Genomic DNA, 25398 nt, shown 5'->3' with positions numbered 1-25398 from the left:
TGACCTAGGTAGGAGATCCCAATGTTATGAATACTCCAGTGGTGAAGAGGAGGACATCTACCGTTATTGTAAGATTTTACATATTGTAAGATTTCACATAGCTGTACTTTTGTTAGAAAATGAGCGGCATATAAGAGAGTCTGCAGTAAGGTGGTAGTGGCCACAGTTTTTTCTCGCAGTATCTGTAAGGAATTTGTTGATCTTATAAAGACAGCCTAGTTTCTGGTGTGTAGATTTAATGGTGTGTAGTATGTAGTGGTCATATTCAAGATGGTCTATTATAGCACCTAGAAGTTTACTGTGAGTTGCAGTTTCAATGACAGCATTATTTGATGACTTTATGATAAAAGAATGTTTTTGATTTTTGGCAACTTTTTGAAGTAGAAAGCATTAGCTTAGTTTTCTTGGTTGAGTAGGAGGTTTGATTCTTTGAACCAGGTTTCTACAGAGAAGAAAGATTTTTAGGTAATGGTTAGCGTTCTTGCCTCACAGCAAGAGGTTCGATCCTCGGCTGGGGTGCCTTCTGTGTGGAGTCTACATGTCCTCCCTGTGGTCGCATGGGTTTCCTCTTGGTGCTCTAGTTTCCTCCCACATTCCAAAGACATGCTGTAGTTGGATTGGACACACTAAATTGGTCCTAGGCGTGAGTGTGTGTGCCTTCCGTGGAAGGTTGGGCGCCGGGCTGCCAATCGTGAAGCAGACAGGTGATCCGCTGTGGCGACCCCTAACCGGGAAACGCCGAAAGAAGTAGTAGTCATGGAGCTTATTTATTGTTGAGGCCGCACATATTAATGCGGAGTCATCTGCATACTGAACTAAACTAGCATGATGAGTGGAGGTCATTTATAAATATAATTAAATAGTACAGACCCCAGGATAGACCCTGAGGGACACCTATAGTAACTAGTTGAAAGGATGAAGTAGGTATCTTGCCAGTTAATGCCTTGTTGCCTTCCAGATAGGTAACTAAGGAGCTGCAACAAGGAGTATTCTGAAAGTCCTATTGAGGAGTCGAATGAGCAGATGTTCTTTGTGTTTCACTGTTGCAGTCATTACATTTGGGTAGTCTGCTGGCAGGTTGCCCTCAGTCGGCCTGATAAACAAAGTCTTGGGTCCTGCGTCGGTTGCTGTCCCTTCTTCCATGACGTCAGGTTGTCAGGGGTATAAAACATGCAGCCGACGCCATTACATCAGTCTTTCTTGCTGCACGGTGCCTGAAGCAGAAGCAGTTCGCAAGTGCCGGTCGGCCAACTCCTGAAATTTTCTTTTTCAAGTTTCAGATCCAAAGTCTTAAACTAAAAAGCTAAGTACCCCGTTGGGGAAACTTTTTCTTGCTCCTTACTGATGTCAGTAAAAGTTAATAATTGCTTTACTTGTGGGAAGCAAATACCTCATAAGGATTTTCATTTGTACTGTATTCCTTGCTTAGGCCCTGACCACAACGTACCTTGCTGTCGGTTTTATGCTTTATTTAATCAATGCACTATCAAACATCGGTACATTTTTGCTTCTAAATATTTTGTCTCATGCTTTAATTATCCAGAAATGTCGTCTGTTAGCAATCAGACTACTGGAATACCTAAAAAACGCAAAGAAAAAGATAGCAACAGGCCGCTGAGGTCCAAACCTGCCGACAGTGCTTCTCCTAAGCCAGTTGCCAGTTCGTTGGTACTCGGTGAGGTGCTTGCTTTAGCAGCCCTTGATACCCCCTGCTTCTGATTCGCAGGCCTCTACTGAGACCCATTCAGTGTCCGGTATGCTGCGGGATGCTTCAGTTATGGAACCTGCGGATGTCTCTACCTTGGATGGGTCTGGAGCCGCTGTGCAGGCACCAGCTTCTGAGGGTGTTTTCAGGCCTACAGATTTGTATATTAGACCGACGCCATCTTCAAAACTAAGTCCAAAATCTCAACCTATGTCTAAAAAACTGACGCCTGGGCCACATGTGCAGGCCGCTATGCCTAAAAAGCAAATGATCAAAATGGCTTAAGATTTAATTACTCTGATCAGGGTTAGCCAAACCCCCCCCCCCCCTTTCTAAGAGGCCTAGGCAAGACATTGATTATGAATTTTCTGAACAGGATTCTATTTCTTCTGACTCTTCTAATGAACAGGAATTGTCTATACCTACTTGAGGACTCTGATGCAGAAGATACCATTCCTTCTGCTTCTCCCCCTGAGGATTTTTCTTTTGGGGAAACTTTACATACCTTATGGGAACACTTCCACTGGGAAAGTCAGGATTTCTCTAAATCTTCTTCCTCAGCATAGGCCTTTGGCTGTACCCTCCTGTTCTAGACATTGTTGATTGTTTTTTTCAGAATCTGGTATGGCTCCTGATTCTCTGCCTCCGGCTCCTTGTAAGCCAGACAAATACTACAGGGTTCCTGACTCCCACAAATTCCTTTTCAAAAATCCTGTTGCAGATCCTGAAACCATTTCTCAGGGTCCCAAGGGTATTAAGGCTTCTACTGCTAAAAATCCTACCCCTTCTGATAGAGATTCCAGGGTGCTGGATAGATGGGGTAAGAAGGTTTACACTTCTGCAACCTTGGCAATCAGGGCTTTAAACTGTCAATTTCATATGCTAAAATATCAACAGCATATCATGTGACTGCTTAAACAGAAAATGATAATTTCTGACTGTGTGGAAAGCAAAGATTTACAGGATTTATTGCATTCAGTTGAGCAAGTTGGAAAACATACTTTGCAATGTGGTTTTGATTCTTTTGGAGGCCTCTTGCAGGGCTGCTGTAACTGGGTCTGTGCTAAGAAGGCATGCTTGGCTCAAAGAGCAAAATCTGCCTACTCATGTTAAGGCAAAATTGTTGGATGCTCCTTTACAACAGGACCATCTCTTTGGTAATAAGGCTGAAGAAGTTTTAAAAAAGATGGAAGATAAAGCTAAATCTATGCAAACTGTGAAAGATTTCTTACAAGTGCAACCTCCAAGATTTAGTAGGCACTGGCCTACTAAGAACTGGTCCTTTCCAGTTTCTTCGAGAGCCACTCAAGTCAAACCCAGACATTCCAAAGGCTCCAGGTTTCAGTCACAAGGGGCTTTCAGAACAAAACAATGGGGTGCCTCCTCTTCCAAATCTGGAAAAAACAAGACACTTCCCTATGGTAAGCAGTCTCAGTGACTTCCTTTTACACTTACCAAGCACTTAACTTTTAGCCACCCCTTTGGGGGGAAAACTGGCTCTTCATGCAAGAAACTAGCAACTTATAACCCAGGACAAATGGGTTTTAAATATAGTATCCCAGGGATACAGATTTCATTTCCACACATTGCCAATTCCAAACGGATGGCCAGACCTGCCCCCAAATCAGTGGACAGAGGCCCAGAAACAAGTACTTTCCCTCATGAGCATGGGTGCTATTCAACCAGTACCAGAAGAGGAAAAGGGACAAGGTTTCTATTCAAGACTTTTCCTGGTACCCAGAAAAGACAAATCATGGCATCCAATTCTGGACTTATCTACTCTAAACACCTTTCTGGACATTCCAAAATTCAAGATGCTGACTCTTCAGTTATTTCCTATGCTAGACAAAGATGCCTGGTTGGCAACTCTAGATTTAAAAGAGGCTTACCTGCATATCCCAGTCAGGGAATCCTGCAGAAGATACCTCCGTTTCAAAGCAGGCTACTTGGCATTACCAGTTCTGTGCACTGCCCTTTGGCTTATCTACTGCGCCCAGGGTCTTTACAAAGTGCCTGGCTCCAGTAATTGCATTTTGCAGGCAAAGAAATATTCAAATATATCCATACCTGGACAATTGCCTAATTCAGGCAGAAAACAAGGACACTCTTCTAAGACTTCTGGCATTTGTAAAAAGGGTTCTAACTTGTCTAGGGTACACTATAAACGAAAATAAATCACAACTGGAACCCTCTCAAAAATTACATTCCTGGGTGCAAGCTTGAATACAACTACCCAGATGGCTTTCCTTATGCCAGAGAAGCAAATTCATTTGGTGACTTACTTCAAACAGGTGGCCACAAAAACCTTGCTTTCTGCAAAGCAAATACTGCAAGCCTTGGGGTTCATGGCCTCCTGCATTCTTCTAATTCCATATGCAAGACTGCATCTGAGGAAACTTCAGTGGTACTTAAAAAGTCTATGGAGTCAGCATTGTCACAGCCTGGAAACAATGATTCCCATCATACCTTGCCTGCAACTAGAGTTCCTGTGGTGGGCAGAGGCCTGCCACCAAAACAAGGGACTGCCATTCACACCACCCCTTGCCGCCCAAACCCTAACTACAGACGCATCAGACTATGCTTAGGGGAGCACATCTGGCAGGGAAGTGCATTCAGGGCAAATGGAGCCCAAATCAAATGCACCTTCATATCAATCAAAAAGAAATGCTAGCTGTACAGAATTCACTGACAGACTTTAAGGACTACCTTCATCCAGGATAATTAATGATAGAGACAACACCACGGTTATGTGGTACATAAACAAGCAGGGGGGTACACACTCCTACCCCCTTTGCAGACTAGCCATGGCATTGTGGAACACAGCCTTGACCTATCAAGTACAACTACAAGCTCAATTCCTGACAGGAAAGCTGAATACTCTGGCAGATGAACTAAGCAGAAATCTCATGGGCCCACACGAATGGAAACTGGACCCATGGATTTTCAACATATTGACATGCAAATGGGGGAGCCCAGACATAGATCTTTTTGCCTCACCCCAGAACTATCAGTTGGACAAATGTTGCACAAGAACTCATCACAAAAAAGCCTGGAAAGTGGATGCTCTATCTTTCAGCGAGAAAAACCCATCAGTCTATGCCTTTCCCCCTCTGCCTCTGCTCTCCAAAGTTCTACTGAAAGTCAGAGGACAAACCAAAAATGATTTTGATTGCTCCACTGGTACCCACTCCTGCACAATGTGTCACACCTGCCTCAGACACCTTACTTACTGTCTCAGCGGACAAACCAAGTTCTGCACAATCGGCTACAAACTTTGAATCTTGTAGTGTGGCTAATCACCTAAATTCACCCTTGGCATCCCTCAGCAAACCTGTGATGGATGTCATTTTGGAGGTAAGAAAGCCTAGTACTAGAAAATCTTATGCTGACAAATGGAAAAGATTCTGTGCCTGGAGTCAATCTCGAGGGATAAGCACAGCAGTGCCCAACATTCCTCAGATTTTACAATACTTAACTGAGATGCTTCACAACGGCCTGTCCTTTTCTTCCATAAAAATCCATATGTCAGCCATTTCAGCTCATTACAACACATAACCTCCCCTCTTCTCTCATCCTCTGCTAAAGCAGTATCTCAGAGGGGCCAAAAACTTAAGACCATCCAGGAGAGCTCCAACCCCTGCCTGGGACCTCAATTTTGTATTGGAAAAGCTCACTCTCCCTCCTTTCGAGCCAGCTGCTACTGCAGACTTAAAATTTCTCTCCTGAAAAACAGCTTTCCTTTTAGCAGTCACTTCAGCTAGAAGGATTTCCGAATTACAGGCTCTTATGGCAGGTGGAGCCTTTCATCTTTTTTCATGCGGACAGGGTATCTCTCAGGACCAATCCATCCTTCATGCCTAAGGTGGTATCCAGTGTGGCTCTTAATCAGACCATTCATTTGCTAACTTTCTTTCCCAGTCCAGAGAACAAGTGGGAGTGGATTCTGCATTCATTGGATGTGAACAGACAACTTAGATTTTACTTCAGATTTCTGAACAATTGCTGGTGGCATTTGCCGCAGGGGCAGAGGGAAAGGCTGTTTCAAAGCAAACTATTTCCAAATGGATAAGCCATTGTATTCGTTTTTGTTATATGCACCATGGAAAAACTATCCCCCAGGGGATCAGATCCCATTCCACCAGGGCTGCATCTACTTCTACAGCCTTTCTCAGAGGTGTTCCTTCCAGGGACATTCTAGAAGCTGCTACCTAGAGCTCAGTTCATACGTTCACCAAACATTACCATTTACCACTTTTCTCTAAATCCAGAGTTGGCTTTCCCACTGCTGTCCTGCAGGGCCTGATAGCTGGTCCTAATGCTGTATAATTCCCTCCACCCAGCCATAGCTTTGGGAATCTACCCAAATGTAATGACTGCAACAGTGAAACACTAAGAACATTGTACAGTTGTGTACACGTACTGTAAATGTAGATGTTCGAGTGTATTCACTGTTGCAGTCCTGTTTACCCTCCCTCCAGCCCCCTATTTTTCTCTGGCTATACCTATACTTTCTTTCACTATGCTTATAAAAGCCCTTTTGGTGTATTTGCTTTTGGGATTGGAGGTATATTTTTGTGTTTTTAATTTTATTTGCTCCACATTTGGGGGGCACCTGACATCTGAGGAAAGAAAAACTGATGTAATGGCGTCAGCTGCATGTTTTATACCCCTGACAACCTGATGTCATGGAAGAAGGGACAGCAACCGACGCAGGACCCAAGACTTTGTTAATCAGGCCGACTGAGGGCAACCTGCCAGCAGATTAACCAAATGTAATGACTGCAACAGTGAATACACTCGAGCATCTACATTTATGTTAAGTGTACACAACTGTACTTTGCTGGTGTGAGATGGTATCAAATGCTTTTGACAAGTTTAAGAACATGGTGAACACAATCAGACCATCGTTTGTGTCTGTTATATTGGTAAAATGTAGTAGAGCAGCAGTGGTGCTGTGCTGGGGCCCAAAACCATGTTGTATTTCTGAGAGCAGGTTATTAGGGGTTAGGTATTGCATCAGCTGCATATGGATGCAGTTCTCTAATATTTTGGAGAAGGGGAAGAGAATCGCTATTGGTTTATAGTTATTATCTCTGTAGATGTGCCACCTTTGTGCAGTGGTATGATGTATGATTTTTTCCACAGTGATGGAGCATATCTTTCTGCTATGGACCTATTAATTAGAATGGACACAGGAAGGGTTATGACTTCTGCAACCATTTTTAGGTAGTCTGATGGAAGTTGTTTTACAGCTACAAAGGTAGTTTTTAGTTTAAGGAGCAACTTCCTTGCAAGTGAAGTAGGTACCGGACTAAAACTGAAGAGCTGTGGGTGGTTTTGATTTGACAGGGGCAGAGCGAGGGGACCAGATGTGTTACTGAGAGATATTAATTGTATAAAGTAGGAATTAAACTGTGTGAGGGTGTTTGTTGTGTTGTCTGTTTTTGGAGAGGGACTGGTGGTCTTGCCAGGGTAGTGTAGTTTTTTTGGAGATAACTAAAAATGTTTTGGGTTGTTTATATCCTGTTAGAAACCTTGCAGAACTCCATATCAAAGATGTCTAAACTGGAGGAAGTCCTTTAGAGTTGTATTTTTATACTAGTTTTTCCAGACGTTATCCCTTTTTGTCATCATTTGTTTGGTTTCCTTTGTCAGCCATTGTACGGGGTTGGACTTGCTCTTTTATTACGTACTGGTGCTAGATTATTTAAGGTCTGTAAGAATGTTATTAAAGTGTTCTACAGCAGTATCTAGCGGCATTGTTCTAAGTACATTCCAGTTATATATTTTTTTTCTTTCATTGAAAATGTCTTTGTTGAAGTTGGTTGTATTTGATAATAGGGAATGTTTATGTAGGTTATGGTGAGTTCTAATAGCATATGTTGGTATGTGGTCACTTGTATTATATGAGAGCCAGCCTACTTTTGTCAGTTTGTCTGGTTTGTTTGGAAGAATCCAATCTGTTGAATGTATCCCTGAAGGTGCATTAATTGTCTGACTTTGTACAATTTTATGGATTCAGTAGGGGTAGCGGAATTTGAGTTGCCAGTCTATATATATATCAAGTATTATAGGTTCATGGTTAATTTGTTGGGATATCCGATACAGAATGCTTTCCGCAGTTTCAGGGTTTTCCTGGTGGTATATAAATTGTTAAACATATAGTTTTCCTATTGTTGATTTTTAGGAGTGTAATTATTACTTCAGCATTGTCAAGCTTGGGTGCTTCCTGTGGAAGTAAGGTAATGGGGAATTTTTATAGATGATTGCTACACCACCTGAACACTTGTTTTGTCTATGCTTGAGTGTATTGTGTCCAGGGGGGGATGATCTCATTATCCCCTATATCTTTTTTTTAACCAGGTTTCAGTAGCTACGAATACATAGAGTGTATGTGGCAAGATAAGCATGTATGTCATGGATTTTATTGCATGTACTTCTTAGGTTCATATTTTATAAGGTGAGTTTGGGTTCTGTTTTCTGCTAAGATGTGCAAGGTAGCTGGTTTATTTTGGGTTGGAAGTGATGGTTTTATAAACAGTGGGATCTAGGTTGGGGTGAATATCTCCACTAATTTTTGAACTGATATTTTACAGAGGGAATAGTGTGACCAGTTATATTTTGGTCTTGGTTTGATATTTGTAAATTTGGATGCTTAGTTTTAAGATATTTATAGAAAAATAAATCGGGTATGGTTTGTTTGTAGAGATAGGGTGTCATGGAGCAAGACAGGCTGGGTAGATGTTATTCTTTGAGACAATTAGTTGAAGTCCTAAGTATTTGAAGGAGTTGGACTTGATAGCTGGTGGTGATAGGAGAGTGAGGAGAAATAGTAAAATAGTCTTACTTAGTGGCATTGTATTTAACTTGGGTTTTATCTTTACTGTAAGTCAGGACAAGAAAATGTTAGTAAGGTAGTGGGTTGGTTTTTGTACAGATGTGGTTTGATGGTTATAGGAGACAAGGATAAGGTAATCTGAGAGAGAGAGTCTTGGTGGTAAACTAGAATGGGTATTGCTATTTTGAGTAATTGTATTGATTGCTTTCCTGCTGGAGGGAACTGATGGCATTGGTTAGAGGAATGTGTGTTGTTGCAACCTTATCTGAAATGTACTGTTTAGTTCTGCAGGCTGTATTGGGTGGAGAGTATTAAGGTGGTGGGTAATGTTTAGGATCATCATGATGGTAAGGAGAAATATGGATGTGGACTAAGAGGAAACTGAGTAGGGGTAAGGCAGCAGCTGATGCTAGTGCCAGAGAGCAGCATTTGTACACATTTTGGGTAGCACTCTTCTGGGAACCATCAGTAGGAGTATTGTAACAAGTGATAGCAGAGCATTTTTTATTTTTTTATTTATTTTTCTTTTATGATTTCTTGCAGACATGCAGATTAATTTACTGTAATAAACATGCACTGTTTAAAATATGCATATATATATATGTATGTGTGTATGTATATATATATATATATATATGTGTGTATATATATATATATATATATATGTATATATATATATATATATATATGTATATACACAAGTGTCATAGGTAGCCTCCCTTCTCCCATATAAGCATTATTGCCTGACATTTGAGTGTCTTTTAAGAGTAAGTAATGTCTTTCGACTTTTCGCAGTTAGGGGTCGCCACAGCAGGTCACCGGTCCACTTATGAGTGGCAGTGGAATTTTACGGTGTCGAGTTGCCAGCCCGGCGCCCAACCTTCAAAGAAGGCACACCCACTCACAGTTCATAAAAAGCCTGCTTACCATTATCTTAGACCGTAGATAATCTGCTTGGTGGAGAAGAGAATGGAAAAAGGAAGGATACAAGACAATGCAGTGTTAACAGGCGGTGGTTAGATGGCATGTGACTAAAAAAAAATGTCAGCAGCAGGTGATTGCTTCTTGGAATGCATAGTTGAGAGGGGGTGGTACAAGTTGATACATGGAAAAAAAGACATAGGGAGGAAAGGCAGGCTAGTGAAAGTGGTGGAATAAGGTACACATACTAAACCTAGAGTACTTGATAATAGTTTTCATTCTTACAAACACTGGCTAATCTACAATGTATGCACTGTACCGGTGTACTATGCATGTATTCTACCTATGTTCCAAATTTCAGCTGTACACCACAAATCTATTAATTACCTTTATTTTTAAATTAATATTTTTTTGTTTGTTCTCTCCACTGTAACTGTTGATGTGCCACATACCACTGTAAAAACATGTCTCTTGTAATTTGTGTGTATACTGATCATGTGTAACTAAATGTATTTGTAATTTTTCTTTGTGGAGCTTTTCTCCCCGGGCCTCTGCTGAAAAAGGGCTTTTTTGTCTCAGTCAGACACCCCCGATTAACAAATGTAAAATAAAATAAAATTAATAAAATAAATTTATAAGAAGAAAACAGATTGGAAGGTGTCTTCACTAAGCATTTGGTTATGCTTGTATGTCTGGATCTGTTATGTTACTTATTCCCTTTATAAAGCTGTTTAATAATTGTCTCTCCTCCTTTTTCAGGAGGTACTGAACATGCTGAAGGAAAGCAAAGCCGATATATTCGTAGATCCTGTACTTCATTTAGCCTGTGCTCTTGATATCAAGCACTTTTGTGCTGCGATTCCACCTGGCAAAGGACGACGTAAGTATCCGTGTTATTACTAAATCAGAGCCACCTTTGGAGGTGGACATTATAAGTAGCTTGTGTTTTTATTTTTGTTTGTTTTCCTGGGCAGAGCACTAATCTCCATGTACCTATTTCAGACTGAGCCCAGAAGTGGTTTCTGTTGAAGTGACTTGCTCAGAGTAGCAGTTAGGCAGTGGAGGTTGAGGGAATCAAACTTTGCACCACTGAATCACAGGAAATAGCTTGTTAACCAGCTATACCTGTGGGGTAAGGTCAGAATGTATTTTGACATGTCTATACGTCTTTCTTTATATTAGTAAAGTATTTAGGAATAACAGATTAGACTTTTTAGAGTTTTGCAGTAACTAGAAAACACCAACCCCAACTTATTTTCATATTATCCCTTTTTATTACATAGAATGACACAGAATTACAGAGATTATTTTAAGACTCATTTTTTCCTTGTGCCATTCTGCAGAATAAAATGAGTAATACATTAAATAACAGTAAATGCCGATTTTTGTTTTTAATGAAGATTCCCCCTCCCATCTTCATTCAGCATTGAGATTGTTTTAGAAGCTATTTTAAGTAGGTGCATGGCCCAATAAACTGTATTAACAAGACAGCACTGTGTTAGCATCAGCTTTTTCCCCATTACAAGTAATTTCCATTCTCATTAATGTAATCTTTAGAAAGTTCTGTATAAATATGATTTAAATATTGCTGTTTACTCTCTGCCTGGTTCTACAATCTGTGAACATTATTTGTATATATCTGAAACCTTGTTTTATTTCCTGTTAGTTTGTTGATAGTACTGATGTGCCATCTGACCATTAATTAGATTGGCAGTTTTGTTAACTATTTGCTGTAGAGGGGACAAAACAGACGTGGAATGAAAACACTTGATATGTATGTGGCCTGTAGTAGAAGAAGAGAGTAGTTGCATCTTAGACTGAAGCTTTACAGAAGCCAGTTCAATAGGCTATTCCTTACTGAATAAGAACATTACAGGTGTATATGTAGCGTTTGCATGGAACAAAAATGTTTGTATGAAAAAGTCGTAGGGTTTTTTTAAAAATACTCAGTGGAAGCAGAAAATTCATACTACTGCCATTCACTACGTTTGGAGTGATGAGAGCGCAGATAAATGGCAAAGTGTTGCTTTTTGTGTGGAAATGGTGCATTTTGGGACAAAGCAACCTTGATTGAAAAACTAAATCATATTAATATGTCTTTCTTAAGCATGTTGTTTAAAAGAGAAGAAAAAAGAGATTATAAAATACTTCTAACCACTATAGTACAGAAGCATTAGTACTGCATAAAGATCTTCAGCATGTAAAATTTGTTTGCAGTTTCTGCCCTTGGTTTTTGTAAGAACTTGTATTTTATTATTATTTTTTTTTAATATACTTTGTTGACCAGGTTAGTCGTACTAGGTCAGTGGCCCCTTTTCAGGGGAGACCCAAGGTGGTATTTATAGTGGTTAGGGCACCGGAAATTCCCCTACTCTTGGTAGTATGGGGACAAGTTTGTGTGACACAACAAACTTTCTGTTCCCGTTCCGGGCATGGAGGCGGCCCAGAGGAACAGGGAGAAAACATGGCTGATTCATCTTTTGCTGAAACGTATGAAAGTTGCTGAAAATGCAGTCAAAATGGTAGAGTCACTACCAGAAGTCCTCTCAAATGATTTGGGAGCAGAGAAATAATTGTTTTCGAATGGAGAGGAGGTCAAGGAGGAAACAGAAGTGAATGCAGAGATGGAAATGGATTTGGAGCAAAATCAGTTTGAAGCAGCAGAATTGGTGGAAAAATGCATTGATATTCGTGTTTCACTGTTGCAGTCATCACACTTGGGTTATCTGCCTGCAGGTAACCCTCAGTTTCATAGATTAGTACTAAGCTAACTGCCCTTGTGGGCCATTTTAAGCCTAGCCAGTTATCCCTTGTGAGACTCAAACCCTGCACCTTGTGTTTGTAAGGCAAACACCTTAACCATTAGGCCACCCTCCCCACCTGCCCCGAATACCAGAGTCTTGGGATTTCTACTTCAGATGCTGTCGCCTCTTCCATGATGTCAGATCGTCAGGGGTATAAAACATGCAGCCAACGCCATTACATCAGCTTTGCTTGCCGTGTGGGAGCCCGAAGCAGAAGCAGTTTGCAAGTGCCGGTCGGCCGTTACCTGAAATTTCCGTTTTTCAAGTTTCAAACCTGAAGTTTTCTAAAGCTAAGTACCCCGTTGGGGATCCTTTTTTCTTGCTCTAACCGATGTCAGAAAAAGTTAATTGTCTTGCGTGTGGAAAGCAAATTCCTCACAGAGATTTTCATTCTTACTGCGTCACCTGTTTAGGCCCAGACCACGACGTCCCTCGCTGTTGGTTTTGTGCCTTGTTTAACGCCCAAACTATTCGTAGTCTGGCTATCTTTGTCGCTAAATTCTTCCGCTCTCATTCTCCGTATTCCGAAATGGCTTTGATAAGCCATCCGACTACCGATCTTCTGAAAATACGTAAGGATAAAGACAGAGACAGACCGCATAGGTCCAAAACTGCCGCCGACGCTTCCGTTAAGCTAGTCGCCAGTCCGCCAGTACTCGGTGAGGCGCCTTCGCAGCCCCTGATACCTGCTTCTACAGATTCACAGGCCTCTGCTGAGACCATTTGGAGTCCAGTATGCCACGAGATGCTTCTTCAACTATGGAACCTGCTGATGTATCTACCTTTGATGGGTCTGGAGCCGCTGTGCAGGCATCGGCTTCTGAGGGTGTATTCCGACCTTCTGATTGTATTAAACCAAAAACTTCGTTTTTGACTAAATCTACTGAGTTTCTAAGGCCTATAGTTCGCACTACGCCTAGAAAACAGATGACCAAAGTGCATGCTCAAGCTCCCATGCCACAGAAACAAATGCTTAGAATGGCTGAAGACCTTATAACTTTAATTAGAGGAAACCAGCCTTCCCCCTCTAAAAGATAAAGAATTGATTTTCCTTCTGATTCTACAGACCATGAGTCTGATGACTCTGATCCCTCTGATTACCAGGACATACCCTTATCTACCTTTGAGGATTCAGATGCAGAGGATTCCATTCCCCCTGCCTTCCCTCCAGAGGATTTTTCTTTTGGTGAAACCTTGCATACCTTGAGAACATTTCTGCTGGGAATGCCAGGACTATCCTCAGCCCAAAAAGGGGCTCAGAGAATTTTTAGACTTGCCTCAGCGCAGGCCTCTGGCTGTACCCCCTGTCCTGGATATTGTATATGATGTCTTCATGGAATCCAGTCTTACTCCTGATACTTTACCACCAGCTCCTAGAAAGCCTGACAGGTACTACAGAGAAACCGACTCACAAATTTCTCTCTAAGAATCCCACTGCGGATCCAGAGACCATTTCCCAGGGACCTAAAGGCATTAAGGCTACTACAGGCAAAAACCCTACCCCTTCGGACAGGGATTCTAGAGCTTTAGACAGATGGGGTAAGAAGGTATATATCTCTGCAACTCTTCCCATCAGGGCTTTGAATTGCCAGTTTCACATGTTGAAGTACCAGCAACATATTATAGAACTAATTAAACAAAAAATGTTGTTGCTTCCAGAATGTACAGAAAATAAAGATTTACAAGAGTTGATGCTTTCTGCAAACCAAGTTAGTAAACACACTTTGCAGTCTGGTTTTGATGCCTTAGAAGCATCTTGCAGGGCTGCTGTCACTGGGTCTGTACTGAGAAGGCATGCTTGGATGAAGGAACAAGTCTTGCCAGACCATGTCAAAGCAAAATTACTAGATGCTCCATTAAACCAGGAACGTTTGTGTGGCAAAAAAGCAGAAGGAGTTCTTAAAAAGATGGAGGAAAAAGCTAAATCTATGCAAACTGTTAAAGATTTCTTACATGTGCAGCCGCCTTGATTCAGTAGGCATTGGCCTTCTAAAAACTGGTTCTTTCCAGTCCATCCCAGGCCTTCTCAGCCCAAACCCAGGGGCAACAGGCCACCAAGGCTACAGTCTCAGGGTATACAGAGATCTAAACAATGGAGTGCTCCCACCTCAAAAACAGGGAGTGGTAAGCCACCCCCTTTTGGAAAAAGCTCCCAGTGACTTTTCTTTCATCCTTCCCAGACATGCCTAAGTACTTGCACCCCTAGGAGGAAAACTCGCCCTTCATTCAAAAAACTGGATGCACATTACCCAGGACCGATGGGTTCTAAACATTGTATCCAGGGATACAGATTCTACTTCCACTCACTGCCAACCCCAAGCAAGTTGCTAGACCTTCCTCCAAACCAGTGGGTAGGGGCTCAAAAACAAGTACTCTCTCTTCTCAATATCAGGGCTATTCAACCTGTTCCTAAAGAAAAATTGCAGGGTATCTAATCCAGACTGTTCTGGTGCCCAGAAAAGAGAGCTCTTGGCACCCTATCCTGGATCTGTCAATTTTCAACACCTTCCTGGAGGTCCCAAAATTCAAAATGCTTACACTGCAACAGCTTTTTCCTATGCTAGACAAGTATGCCTGGCTAGTCACCCTAGACTTAAAAGAAGCTTATCTGCACATCCCCAGAAGGGAATCTTGCAGGAAATATCTATGTTTTAGGGCAGGCTCTATGCACTATCAGTTCTCTGCACTTCCCTTTGGTTTATCTACTGCACCTAGGGTATTCACAAAGTGCCTGGCTCCAGCCATTGCATTCTGCAGGCAGAGAAATATTCAAATTTACCCATACTTGGATGATTGCCTGATTCAGGCGGACAGTCAGGAATTGCTACTTCAGCACCTGGCATTTGTAAAGACACTCCTAACTTCTGTGGGGTACACCGTCAACGAAAAGAAATCACAACTGGTGCCCAGCCAAAAGATTGTATTCCTGGGAGCAAGCTTGAACACAACTTCCCAGATGGCATTCCTCACTCCAGAAAAACAGGTCTATTTGACAAACTACTTCAAACTAATGGCCACCAAAACCCAGTTTCTGCAAGAAAAATACTGCAAGCCCTAGGGTTCATGGCCTCATGCATTCTACTAATTCCATATGCAATACAGCATATGAGGAAACTTCAGTGGTACTTAAAAAGTCTCTGGTGTCAACATTCTCAGGACCTAGAAACAGTGATTCATATCATTCCTTGTCTAAGGACAGAGTTCCTTTGGTGGGCAGAGGCATGCAACCACAACAAGGGACTTCCTTTCACTCAACCCCTTGCCGCCCAAACCCTGATAACAGACGCATCAGACTATATACATAGGGGGCTCACATGGCAGACAAATGCATTCAAGGCAAATGGAGCCCAGGACAAATTCCCCTGCATATCAATCAAAAAGAAACATTAGCTGTACAGAATGCTCTGACAGCCTTCAAATACCTTATCCACCCAGGACAACTCCTGAGAGACAGACCGACAACACCACACTTATATGGTACATAAACAAGCAGGGAAGAACTCATTCCTACTCACTCTGCAGGTTAGCCATGGCCCTATGGAACACGGACTTTAGCAACCAAATGCACCTGCAAGCTCAATTCCTGCCAGGCAAACAAAATTCACTTGCAGACAATTTAAGCAGAAATCTACAGCACCCACCTGAGTGGAAACTGGAACCCACATCATTCAAACGTCTAATCCAGAGGTGGGGGACACCAGAGGTGGACCTTGTTGCCTTCCCCCAAAACCATCAGTTGAGCAAATTTTGCACCAGAAATCTTCACAGCAAAGCATGGAAAGTGGATGCCCTATCCTTTACATGGGAAAACCTCTCAATTTATGCCTTTCCCCCTCTACCCCTCCTCTCAAAAGTACTACTCAAGGTCAAACAGGACAGACCAAGGACAATCAGTATTGCCCCAGACTGGTCACTTCAGTACTGGTACCCACTCCTATGCAGTCTGACAGCAGTTCCACCCTGGCACCTACATCAGACAACCCTCCCTGCTGTCCCAGCAGGTGGGACAGATTTTGCATCCGCAGCTGCAAACCCTAAACCTTGCAGCATGGCTTATCCCCTGAATACACCACCAGCAAACCTCAGCCAACAGGTGCTGGACGTCATCCTTGAAGCCAGAAGGCCTAGTACTAGGAAATCCTATTCTGAAAAGTGGAAAAGATATTGTTCTTGGAGACAGTCTCAGGGAAAGGACACAGCTGTTGCCCACCTTACCTCATATCCTAGATTACCTAGCAGAGCTGCTTCACAGAAGCCTATCCTTCTCATCCATTAAGATTCATGCCTCTGCCATCTCAGTTCATTACAATACTGAGCCACCTGTCTTTTCTCACCCACTCATCAAACAGTTCCTGAAAGGAGCTAACAATTTAAGGCCCCCTAGGAGAGCTCCCACCCCTGCCTGGGACCTTAACTTTGTACTAGAGAAGCTCACGTTTCCCCCCCTTTGAACCTGCTGCTGCAGCAGAGTTAAAATTGCTCTCTTGGAAAACAGGATTACTTCTAGCCATCACTTTAGCAAGAAGTGTGTGTGAGTTACAGGCACTAATGGCTGTGGGAACCCTTCATTATTTTTCATGCTGACAGGATTTCCCTCAGGACTAACCCATCATTTATGCCCAATGTGGTATCCAGTGTGGCTTTAAACCAATCCATCTGCCAACCTTTTTCCCTAATCCTCAGAATAAAGGGGAAAGGATCCTGCACTCCTTGGACTTGCACAGACAGCTCAGGTTCTACCTTGACGGTACTAAACCTTTCAGAAAATCTGACCAACTGCTAGTCAGCTTTGTTACAGGGGCAGGGGGCAAGGCCATTTCAAAGCAAACCATTTCCAAATGGATAGCGCACTGTATCCATTTCTGCTACAAACACCTTGGAAAACCTACCCTACTGGGGATCAGAACTCATTCCACTAGGGCTACCTCAACATTTACAGCATTTCTCAGGGGAGTCCCTACCAGGGCATACTGGAAGCTGCAACCTGGAGTTCTGTACACACCTTCACCAAGCATTACCACTTGCCTATCTTTTCTAAATCCAGAGCTGGATTTTCCACAGCAGTCTTACAAGGCCTGTTAGCCAGCCCTAACACTTCTTGACTGCCTCCACCCTTCCTCAGCTTTGGGAATCAACCCAAGTGTGATGACTGCAACAGTGAAACATGAAGAACATCGTACAGTTGTGTACACTTACCATAAATGTAGATGTTTGAGTGTATTCACTGTTGCAGTCCTGGTTACCCTCCCTCCAGCCCCCTGTTTTTTTCTGTACTTTCTACCTATCCTCTTTTTGGCCATTTTCTATGACAATGGTATTTACTTTTTACTGGAGGTGTTCCACACCATTTAATAGCTTCCTATTTTGGGGGATCCTGACATCTGGAGCAAGAAAAACTGATGTAATGGCGTCGGCTGCATGTTTTATACCCCTGACGGTCTGACGTTATGGAAGAGGCGACAGCATCCGACGCAGAAATCCCAAGACTCTGGTATTCGGGCCGACCAAGGGCTATCTGCAGGCAGATAACCCGTGTGTGATGACTGCAACAGTGAATACACTCAAACATCTACATTTATTGTAAGTGTACACAACTGTACTTTTCAACCCTCCAGTCAGGAGGGTTGCAGGATGTTTATCTGGAGGAGATAAACCAGAGTGAGCCGGAAAGTGTAGCTGCACTGTCCTGGAATGAGATTATGGAGAAACTAGGAGGAGAAAATGTGCCAGAGAATGTTCCAGATAAAAAGGCTTATGCTGAAACAGTGGGGGATACTGTCGGAGGAGAGGGCGAATAAAAGTAACAAAGAAGAAATATGTAGTTTGGGTGAGCATTAAGAAGGAAGAAGGTTTGGACAGATATTGAGGGTATGGGACAGTGTTATAGTACCATAAACAATTGGATTGGGGAAAATGTGAAAATAGTGTGTGGTATTAAACAAGGATGTCCAGCCAGCAGTGTGATATTCTCATTGGTGATGAGTATAGTAGTTGTGGAGATAAATAAAATGACAAGTAATGGAGGATGCAAAATTATGGAGGTACATATACTGATAATGCATAATTATGTGTCTGACATTGTAATAATTGCTAAAAATAAATTATGGACGGAAGACTTCAATGTAAAATGAAGTGTTATAGTCAAGAAAATTGGTTTAAGTATAAATAAATAGAAAAAGGTTTTGGTTACGAAGGAATAATAGGAGGGGTAGAATATAATGAAAAGTGTGTGTATATATGTATATATATATATATATATATATATATATATATATATATATATGTGGGGATAGTATTTGGTAGAAATTAATATAAACTTGAACAGTGGTGCAGAGTTATTAAAAGAATCAAAGAAATGATCGCTTCCTGGAAAACATACAGACTTCCATATAGAAAGAAATCACATTTGATAAATACTATAATATTGGATGAAATAGCTTTTGTTGCGAACATTTATATGATACCAAAGTATGAAAAACAATTATGATATTTTCATTCATCTGGGGGTTGAGATTGAACCTTGTAAAGAGAGGAATTTTTTATATGAAAGAAGAGTGGGGGAGGTGGGATTGATGAACCCAGTTGTGCATGCAACCTCTTTAAATATGTATAAAGAATTAAAAGGAGTTATGAAAGATAATTTGGTAGAGTCAATGTATGGTAAATACAAGCAACTTTGGGAAGAAATGGAATTGACGAAAAGTAAAAGTGTCACTAATGAAGAAGTTAGAGAATTTCATAATAAAATTGTGTTATGGAAACAAAAAAGAATGTAATAGAAAAGATTGTAAAGGAATAGTATGTTAATATTATGAAATGTTTTTATTTTTTAATCTATGGAAAGAGTTAAAAACAAGTAAGAAAAAAAGCAATAATGATGAGATATACAAATTATAAAAGAATTAAAGAATGGAAAGATTTTTTGTGGAGCTTGTCCATAGGCAAGTTACCAGTAAAAGCAAATATGGCTTGTAGAAGTAAACATGATAGAATATGTAGTAAGTGTAAAGAGTTGAAACTACAGAACATTTTTAATGGGAAGGCATTCAAGAGTTGTGGAAAAGGGTGTAAACATGATTTGGTTAAAGATTATTTGAAATTTGAAATGTTAAATATGGACTGGATAGAAAACAGTTATGGAACAAGGTCTCAAGAAAAGGCAAAGAAAATGGACAGTTATATTTTATCTAACATAGATAATATGGAACGAGAGACCTAATGAGTCCCAATACAATGATAAATGGACATTGACAAGAATATTGGAAAAATATGGTTTTGGTTGTGGGTAAAAGAGGTGGGGGAACATTTAAAAATGTATTGAGTGATGTTTATGTAAATAATGTAAATATGTAATTAATATGAAATGTATTAATGATCACAAATTAAAAAAAAAATACTCTCTTTAGTAAGTGTTGTGGGATTTTATTGCATCCTACTGTGCTACCACCAACCCAGGCAGATGGGGTTTTGGTTTAACATCTCACCCAAAGGACTACACCTTCAGGAGGTCAGCCCACCCCCTTATGCTGCACTGCATTGGAAATGTAATTCCAGCTACATGGTGTGGGAACAGAACTGTCAACCTCCTGTATCAGTGGCTAGTATGGTGCCTGCTTAGCTATTTTGACTGTATTTTGTATTTCAGCTGTATGACAAAAGGACTTTTCCCCTGAAAAGTGATTATGCTAAAATTGCCAGTTGATCCTTGAGGATGAGACTAGAAAGGGTGCAAGCAGAATAGGTTGTGTTCTTAGCTTTAAATTGCTCTGTGAGCTGCCGTGACGGTTATTAAAAGGAATTGCTGAAAGTAACACACAACACTTATGAATAATTTTGCACATCATATAGAGAGGGCACAGTATCAGGTGAGGCTGGTTTTTTTTAATCATGTTGTATGCAGGTGTTACAGCAGTTGTTAGGGTGATTGTTGAAACTGGGTCTGAGTTCAGGGTGGTGGTAGAAACAGAATTGTCTAAAAATATGCGCACACTGTTAAAGGCTAGGACTGCAGTTAGAATGACTTATATGAATAACAGAATATCAATGACCGAATTCACAGGCTTTGACTGTAGAAGATGAAAAGTATTATTTAACCAGATGCACCTTAAATGTTTAGTTGTAGGAACATAATTGTTTTTGCATAATTAGTCAAACCTGAAATATACAGTTTGTGAGTACATGTTGGAGGTGCTGAACTCTGTGTGTTGTACTGTGTGCGCCTTTTTATAAACAAATCTTTGATGATTGAATTTCTTTTAAATGAACATTGTCTGCTTGTTTAAAAAAAAAAAGGGGGGGAGGAGGCTTCATGTTGTCAAGTACCTAGCAGTTCATTGGGTTTAGTTTACCTTTCTTTGAATTAGATTGCAGTGTAGTATGAGTACATAAACTTTTACTAGAGTATAATTACATCTTTCATAGCCATTTTTGAAATTCGACATGATAATAAAACTTTAGAATCTGATGTCTTCTTCATTCCTCCTCAGGATAGGGTCTCAGATCTGAACTTCTGATCTGGCTCAGCCACATTCTTCAGACTTGTATCTAACTCTCGAGCCCCTCCTTACCCATAATGCACCACATCCACCCAAGCATCCCAGATCTCGTTTGCTGCTTCAGCGTTAGGAAGCTGGTCTCTGTGCTCTCGAGCATACTTAATTTCTCAGGAAAGTTAGGGATAACTTTGTAAAATTTTAAAGTTAGAATTTGTTATAGTTAGTTATTTGTAACGTTTTATATCCTTCTATTCCTATGTTACAGTATTCTTAGTGTGGGATTCCCCACCTCAGGCGACCCGAACGTCGGCTCCTATACAAAAGCTTAAGCCTGGTTGCTGTAGGTGCGTGCGACATCACACGTAGGGCCATAAACCAGGGACCTTAAATGTGATGACTGCACACACAGACCTCAGAACTTTTCAGCCGCAGACGACATCACATCGATCGCTTCGTTCCTACATTTGAAGACTTCTAAAAAGCTAGGTACCCCACTGGGGAAAATTTCCATTTCTTTGCTTGAGCTTGGTTAGCTGTAGTTATCATTAACTGATGTCAGCTAAGAAGGGCAAATGCCGTTGTGGGAATCAGATACTGCATAAAGATACCCATGACCATTGCATCTTTTGTCTAGGGAAGGAACATGACAGTACTGTTTGTTCCATTTGCCAGTCTTTTGTTCCAAAGACCCTTCATAGCTGTCTGGCTGCCCTCAACTTATATTTAGAGAACGTCGTCTCAAAAAGCTTGTGCTCAGGATGGATCCCGAATCGGCCATTCTGACTGAACCACCATGGAAAAAGGCCAAAGTTTCCAGGCCTATCTCCGTTGCCTCTCCGCCATCAGACGTCCCACCAGCTTCTGATCTAGAGGTTGGGGGGATGTCCAATTGAACCGTCAGCTTTGATGGCTCCTACCGAGGAAGCTGCTTCAGAAGTTACGGCCTGCCTTGGAAACTGTTCAGATGTTGGTCATTACCGATGTTGAGGGGGAACCAGAAACAGTTGGACGGCTGACCAAAATGCCATTACCTGAAGCCCAGGCCCCGGAACCCAGGCCTTCTCCCAGGCCTACGCCTTCTAAGTGAAAACAAAAAACAAACACCTGACTCCTACCCCAGAGTGGGTCCCAGACTGACCATCTTTTACTAATTCTTTGATGTGGGTTTTTATGGCTCTTAGGCCCACAACGTCTTCTCCCTCCACTTTCCCAGGGCTTAGTCCTAGGCCTGCCTCTGCCACTTCTCTCCCCTTGCCTACTACCCAAGAAAGAGAGGAGGATTTAGAACCTTACTACTCATCTTCTGATGAGTCTGTTTCTTATGCCTCACAAATTGCCTCTCCTCTGGAAAAATATTCCCCAGATGAGGGGACTCCCCACCAGAGGATATTTCTTTTGGGGAAAGTTTTACAAAAATGAAAGAATACTTAAAAATGGGACACTACCCAGATGACTGACACCCAGAGGAGGTATTTTGAGCTCCTTCATGTGGAATCACCCTTCCCATCAGCCATCCCACTTGTCTTACATGCCTATCTGGATGCTTTCACCTCTACATCCAAGAATCCAGACTCACAATCACCTGCTCCTAGGAGACCAGACAGGTTCTATAATGTGCCTGATGATCAAAAATTCTTAGTTAATCCTCCCCTGGCAGACCTTGCAGTAATTGCTCTCTCACCTGACAAGCAATCTAGACTGATTCCATCAGCATCTCTTCTGCCCACTGATGAGGATAGCAAAAGCATGGACAGGATTGGGAAAAAAGTGTACACCTCCACCACCCTAGCCTTCCACGCTATCAGTTATCAAACACGCATGGTAAAATATGCCCTGGACCTAGTTTCACAAACCTCCACTCTCTTGGCTTCCACCCCTGACTGCCCTACCAAATCTGAGATAGCATCTAAACTGTCACTGCCTTCTCAGGTAGCCAGACACTCCATTAGGTGCAGTTATGATGCTACAGAGGCCTCTATGAGGTCTACAGCTTCTGCTTCAGTTCTCCGCAGATACTCTTGGCTTCACCTACAACCACTCCTTGAGGATTTCAAATCTAAAATTATGGACACCCCATTAGACCATAATCTTTTGTTTGACAAACAATCTGCAGAACTTTTTAAAAATCTGCAGGAGAAAAGTAAGGAGCTGCAGGACATCAAACATTTGCTTGTGTCTCCTATTCCTAAGTATTACAGGAATTATCCTGCAAAAACTTCTTTTGTCAGGAGAACTCCTTCCTTCGGCACCCCCTTATCTTCCAAGCACAGGAGAGGAACCAGGAGGCAAATCTACTCCAGACCTGCTTCCTCTCAACCTACCTCAATACAGCCCTTTCAGGATAGAAGTGCACCCAACAATGCGTGACTACCTTTGCCCATCTACCTTTGTCAGCCCGCCTACCCCACTGCTTCCACTTTTGGGGAAAAAAATCACTTCAGACCAGTGGGTACTGACTATCATTGAAAATAGATACTTCCTTTCTTGGAAGGAAAAACCCATCCCAGGGCCCATCCCCTTTCCACCCAAAAATCAAATTCAGCTCTTTCCTCACATTCTACTAGACCTCCAAAGATTAGGAACAATAGAACCAGTCCCTCCAGGGCAGGAAGGAAAGAAGATTTTACTCAAGATTTTTTTCTGGTCCCCAAAACAGATGGGCTTTTGAGACCAATGGTAAATCTATCCTTCCTAAACCAATTCCTGAAAGTACCGTCTTTCTGAATGCTATCCCTTCAAACTCTTCTCCCTTTAATACCAGCCCAGGTCTACATGGCCGCAGTAGATCTAAAGGAAGTTTATCTCTGTATTCCTATAAAACCCTCCAACAGAAGATTCTTACATTTTACTGGACCCTGCTCTCATTTTCAGTTTACAGCCTTGCCCTTTGGTTTGCCTGCTGAACCCAGGGTATTCACAAAATGCCTAGCCCCAGCCATTGCCTACTGCAGGACGAAAGGTTTCTAGATATGTCCCTACCTAGACGACATTCTCCTTCTAGCAGAAACAGAAGATCTCCTCCAAAATCATCTCAGGTTCACCACCTCCCTTCTACAAAACCTAGGTTTCACCCTCACCTTAAATCCTCCTCAATCTCACAGCAAGACAAAATCTTTCTGGGCTGCAAGATCAGGACAGACCTGATGCGGGCTTTCCTTCCCCAGGACAAAGTCCTGTCCCTCTCCAGTCACTTCCAAAACCTTTTACTAACTCCCCAGATGTCTGCAAGACAATACTTGCAACTCCTGGGGCTGATGGCAGCCACCATCCCTATGCTTCCCTTAGCAAGAATGCACATACGGAAGTTCCAGTGGTACCTGAAAAACGTGGGTCTATATCACATGGTCGAAAGCTAATAGGGAATGACCACAACTTCGAAAACACCGAAACTTGAAGTTGCAGTTGTGGGGGGTTGCCCCCCCCCCACACTAAATGCATATACCAACTCCGAGATTGCACTACAGTGAGAAAAGGGCAAATATCCCTATCTACATTGTAGTGGGACCCCACAATAACAGTTTCAAGTTCCGGTGTTTTCGAAGTTGTGGTCTTTGGCTATTATTAGCTTTCGACTACGTGATATAGAACCGAAAAATGTGTAGTCACAACACCAACACTCCCCAGAGCAACTAATTCCCATTCTGCTCTGCCTCAAAACAGAACTAAGGTGGTTTATTCAACAAATCCTTCACAACCGTGGACTACCACTTCAAATCCCCTCCCCAACCCAACTTATGCCTACAAATGCATCAGACCTAGGGTGGGGAGTCACTTGCAAAGGTTTCCAAGTACAGGAGGCATGGAATCCTACCCTTCAAAAGAAGCACATCAGTGTAAGGGAAATGACTGCAGTTCTTCTGGCCCTGGAGGCTTTTCTACCTATTCTCCAACCGGGCCCCCTTCAAATATTCACAGACAACACCACAGTTGTGTGGTATCTCAACAAACAAGGAGGGACCAGAGCTTACCTCCTTTGCAGAATAACTATACAGATTTGAGACCTTGCTTCCAGACACAATTTTGACCCTGCAGGCCTCATACATCCCCTCTCAGGACAACAAACAAGCCGATATTTTCAGTAGAACAACATCTCTACAGTACGAGTGGATGTTGAACAGGAAAACCTTTCTAGACATTGTCCATTGGTAGGGCACACCTCAAGTGGATCTGTTTGCCTCCCTCCAGAACAGACAGTTGAACAAATTCTTCACCAAGGACCACTCTCCACTTGTCTGGAGAGTGGATGCCTTCAGCATTCCGTGGAAGGGACAGTTTCTATACACTTTTCCACTGATCCAAAACATCCTACTGAAAATCAGGAAGGACAAACCAAAAATCTTGCTGGTGACTCCCTACTGGCCAGAGCAACACTGGTTCTCCCTACTTCTCTCATTAGCCAAGGGCAATCACCACAAGTTACCCCACAAGGTGGACCTACTCACACAAATAAAGGGAACTTTAATTCACCCTCACCAACAGATGTTAGGCCTAACACTCTGGGTGATAAACTTCTAATCCCTTTCAGACACCACTACTCAGAGGATGTGTTTACAGTCCTGAGGGAGGCCAGGAAACCTGCTACTAGGAAATCATATTTATCAAAATGGAGAGATTCTCAAAATGGTGTCTACATAA

General features: G+C 42.0%; 1 protein-coding gene across 1 annotated transcript in view; it reads left to right on the top strand.

The window, feature by feature from the left end:
• Window positions 1-25398, top strand: part of GLG1 (golgi glycoprotein 1) — a 3171999-nt gene that overhangs the window by 2934438 nt on the left and 212163 nt on the right. The window contains exon 26 of the mRNA XM_044081599.1: window positions 10224-10344. Coding sequence (XP_043937534.1) covers window positions 10224-10344 — 121 coding nt within the window. The remainder of the gene's footprint in view (window positions 1-10223; window positions 10345-25398) is intronic.

The sequence above is a fragment of the Protopterus annectens genome, chromosome 8.part1 (genome assembly GCF_019279795.1).
Source record: "Protopterus annectens isolate FY-2018-M chromosome 8.part1, PAN1.0, whole genome shotgun sequence".
Lineage (NCBI taxonomy): Eukaryota > Metazoa > Chordata > Ceratodontiformes > Protopteridae > Protopterus > Protopterus annectens.
This window is presented reverse-complemented; position numbering and strand designations above follow the sequence as displayed.